This window comes from Protobothrops mucrosquamatus, unplaced genomic scaffold (genome assembly GCF_001527695.2).
Source record: "Protobothrops mucrosquamatus isolate PMUCROS unplaced genomic scaffold, P.Mucros_1.0 scaffold3195, whole genome shotgun sequence".
NCBI lineage: Eukaryota > Metazoa > Chordata > Lepidosauria > Squamata > Viperidae > Protobothrops > Protobothrops mucrosquamatus.
The window spans coordinates 52540-56470 of record NW_015389193.1 but is presented as its reverse complement, the minus strand read 5'-3'; the positions used below and the strand labels follow the sequence as shown (position 1 = coordinate 56470).

The following is a 3931-nucleotide window of genomic DNA, read 5'->3' as shown; positions in this document are numbered from 1 at the left end:
AGGGGGGACATGATAGCAGTGTTCCAATATCTCAGGGGCTGCCCCAAAGAAGAGGGAGTCAAGCTATTCTCCAAAGCGCCTGAAGGCAGGACAAGAAGCAACGGGTGGAAACTAACCAAGGAGAGAAGCAACCTAGAACTAAGGAGAAACTTCCTGACAGTTAGAACAATTAACCAGTGGAACAACCTGCCTCCAGAAGTGGTGAATGCTTCACCATTGGACGTTTTTAAGAAGAGACTGGACAGCCATTTGTCTGAAATGGTATAGGGTTTCCTGCCTGAGCAGGGGGTTGGATTAGATGACCTCCAAGGTTCCTTCCAACTTTATTATTATTATTATTATTATTATTATTATTATTATTATTATTATTATTATTATTATTATTATTATTATTATTATCCCTGCAAGACTTTTGGTCAGTCATTTTCTCTCACTAGTACAACACACGACAGGTAGTCCTCACTTAGTGACCACAATTGGGATTGGCCACTGTGTTAAGACATCACGTGACTGCCACTTAAGATTTTGCTTCTGCCTCCTCTATTAACTTTGCTTATTGCAAAACAGTTGTGAAGCATGCAGTGATCATGTGACTGTGATGGTCGTAAATGTGAGGACTGATTGCAAAGCTTTTTTTTTTTTTACGTCATCGTAGCTTTGGATGGTCAGTGAACGAGGCAGTGAAAATAATAGAATAACAGTTGGAAGGGACTTTGGAGGTCTTCTAGTCCAACCCCCTGCTCAAGCAAGAAACCCTATATTATTTCAGAGAGATGGTTGTCTAGTCTCTTCTTAAAAACCTCCAGTGTCTGGAGTTGAGAAAGGCTGAAGTTTAGGTGCCATTACAGATGGAGTACCTCACATCACTGCATGCTTTCAGAATTCAGTGCAATGGATTTATACCGTTTATTTGCCTATTTTATTTATTTGTTTTTATTTATACCCCACCTTCATTATTTTTTTACAAAAAACTCAAGGTGGCACATATACCCACATCGTCCGCCTCCTATTTTCCCCACCACAACAACCCTGTGAGTGGGTTGGGCTGAGGGAGAGGGACTGGCCCAAGGTCACCCAGTTGGCTTTCATAGCTAAGGCGGGACTAGAACTCAGGGTCTTCTGCTTTCTAACCTAATGCCTTAACTAGACCAATCTGGCTCTAGACCAAGTTATTTATTTAGCACCAGCTGTACCCGGCCACGCGTTGCTGTGGCTCAGTCGTGTGTTGCTTTTATGTCCAACAGATGGCGTGTGTTGCTTTTACGTCCAACAGATGGCGCTGTTTTTCAAAAAAAACATGTTTTAACCTGTCACAGGTGTGACATCTATATAATATAGGTATATAAAAACACGCGCGTATTCGAATGCAACGTTGTGTCAAAATTTCAAAGCAATCGATGAAGAACTTTCGGAGATTTAAGATTTTGAACAAACGAACATTTACATTTTTATTTATATAGAATATGTTATATTATACATGCACTAGCAATATATATGCAACTTGTCTCAGGGATCAGATGCGCCAAAGCAGGAAGCAGCAATAAGATATTAGAAGATACAACAATCTTCCTTGCATTCCCCAGTTATCATCTCTTTAGGGCATCCATGGGTGGGTTTGTGTGCATGAGTGTCAAAATTGGGAAGAAAAGGGATGGAATGTCACACACTCATTCAGAATGGGTCAAGGTTTACATTACATCTGCTGCCTCCCTGATTTTGACACACAGGTGGATGTAGCTGCATCAGTCTTATCTAGGGGTCTCCAAGCTTGGCCCTTTTATGACTTGTGGACTTCAACTCCCAGAATTCCTCAGCCAGCCTCATAAGTCATAAAAGGGCCAAGTTTGAAGACCCCTGGTCTTATCCCAAGTAAATGTTGGAGTAAGAATGAACTGCCTCCTTTAGGAAAAGAGAAAACAACCTTGTAGTTTAATCTCAACCCTGCAGAAGGATGCTTTGGAAAGACAAGCAGATACCTGGGTAGGTTGACCTTTGCCTTTTTCAGAGACTCCCCTCTATTTTTTCTTCAGTTAAGACTAAATGTACTATAGCTGCAAAATTCAGGATCTTGAAGGAGCTGTAGCTTTTCTCTTTATCAAGTTACTAGTCCTTAAGCCTCTCACTTTGGCAGCATGAAGCCCATACCTGAGTATAAGCTTGGAGATACCACATTCTTTTTCCATAAAAGTGCCCCAATTCTTCTTTTCAGCTACACGCAAGAAGTTGTTTGAACTTGCCAGAGCTTTCTCAGAAAAGACCAAAATGAGGAAGTCAAAAAGAAAACAGCTTTTGAAGCACCAAGTGTATCCTTTCCTGGTTGTATGAAGTGATCTCCTGTTGGTCTCCCAACCTGGTGGTCTTGAGGGCTCCCCCTGCTGTTCTTTCTTCATGAATGAGAACATCACTCCAGGCCTTGGTGGAGTGTTAAAGAGACTGTAATCCAAGTGTAAAGAGAGGTTTACTCTAGTGTGGACTTGCTCACATATTCCCTTGTCCTCGTGGCCATTGCTGAGAATTCTGGGAAATGAAGTCCACAAATTTACAGTATGAACAGGAGTTTGAATGCAGGATTCTTTGCCTTTCCCCAATCAGCTGACTACCTATAGTGTTCTGGTGACCTTCAACAGGTTGGCTGATTTGCAAAGTTTGCAAAGTTCCTTCTTGGCTCTCCTCCTGCTCCAAATGGGAGCAGAGATTAAAAATAGGACCTCTCTTTCTCGCCTAGTAATCTCAGAAGCAGAACAACCAGATTCGATAACAGCTTTGTCCTATATACAACATCAACTTGGTTAACTCTCAATACTCTTCCCCCCCCCCACACTATGTATTCAAAATGGACTGTGATTAATATAGGTTTTTGGTGTCATATTTGTACAACTTGGTATTTTTGATGTTGCTGTTGTTATATTATTATTGTTATCGTTGGGATGGTGACATTGTTTGGTGGGTGGTATTCCTTCTTTTGAGAACCGGGCATCAGAATTTCATTTTAATGTGTATTGTTGTACATGCAAGTAAATGACAATAAAGATTATCCCTACGACCTATCCTATCCTATCCTATCCTATCCTATCCTAACCCTACCCTACCATACACCTTGACTGTGGACCTCCAAGAAGTGGTGTGGAGTCCAGTCTCAAACCCCAGGCAGGTTCAGATGATCTTTTTCCAAATTAGGACTGTGTCAGGATCTTGCTTAGCTTTTCTGCTTCCACCGACTCTCAATAAAAGTTCCTGTTTGAAACAATGCCTGTTTCAAGAGTTCTGCTTTCTTGGGAGTACTAGCTGAGGCAGGACCTTGCAGACTGTTTTTAAGCGGCGTTGCTCTCATTAGTTAGAAGGTTTAGGATTTCCATCTGATATATGGTTTGGATTATGTTCTCCTTAACTCCAATCCAGGATGGGGACTGCGGCCTCAACAGCAAACCTTCTTGACGATGTTGAAGGACATTCATGTGGTAAGATCAGGACCTTAATACGCACATTAGGGAGTTCAGTTGGCCCAGCTCCCTAATTGCACCCTGAGTTTTGGGACCCTGAAATTATATCTTCCACTTGCTGTGGCCCTACAAAATATAACTTCCTGCTCCAGGAGGAATATGTATAGATAGTCCTTGACTTACGACTACAGTTGAGCCCAAAATTTCCATTTCCACATAACAACTGAGACAGTTGTTATGTCTCAACTGTTAAGTGAGTTTTGGCCGTTTTATGACCTTTCTTGCCACAATTGTTATTTATTTATTTATTTATTTATTATTTGAATTTATATCCCGCCCTTCTCCTTGCGGACTCAGGGCGGCTGACAATCAATTAAAAACACCACTAACAATCACAAGTTAAAATTAATTAAAATGAAATATTTAAATTGTCTAATTAAAAAGTAATTAAAAACCCTCTAAAAAACCCCTCTTAAAAATTATCCTAGGCC

At 40.9% G+C, this 3931-nt stretch overlaps 1 protein-coding gene across 1 annotated transcript in view; it reads left to right on the top strand.

The window, feature by feature from the left end:
• Positions 1-3931, top strand: part of CUEDC1 (CUE domain containing 1) — a 108907-nt gene that overhangs the window by 99059 nt on the left and 5917 nt on the right. Inside the window, exons 9-10 of the mRNA XM_015826584.1 lie at positions 2210-2303; positions 3400-3458. Of these exons, the coding sequence (XP_015682070.1) occupies positions 2210-2303; positions 3400-3458 (153 nt within the window). The remainder of the gene's footprint in view (positions 1-2209; positions 2304-3399; positions 3459-3931) is intronic.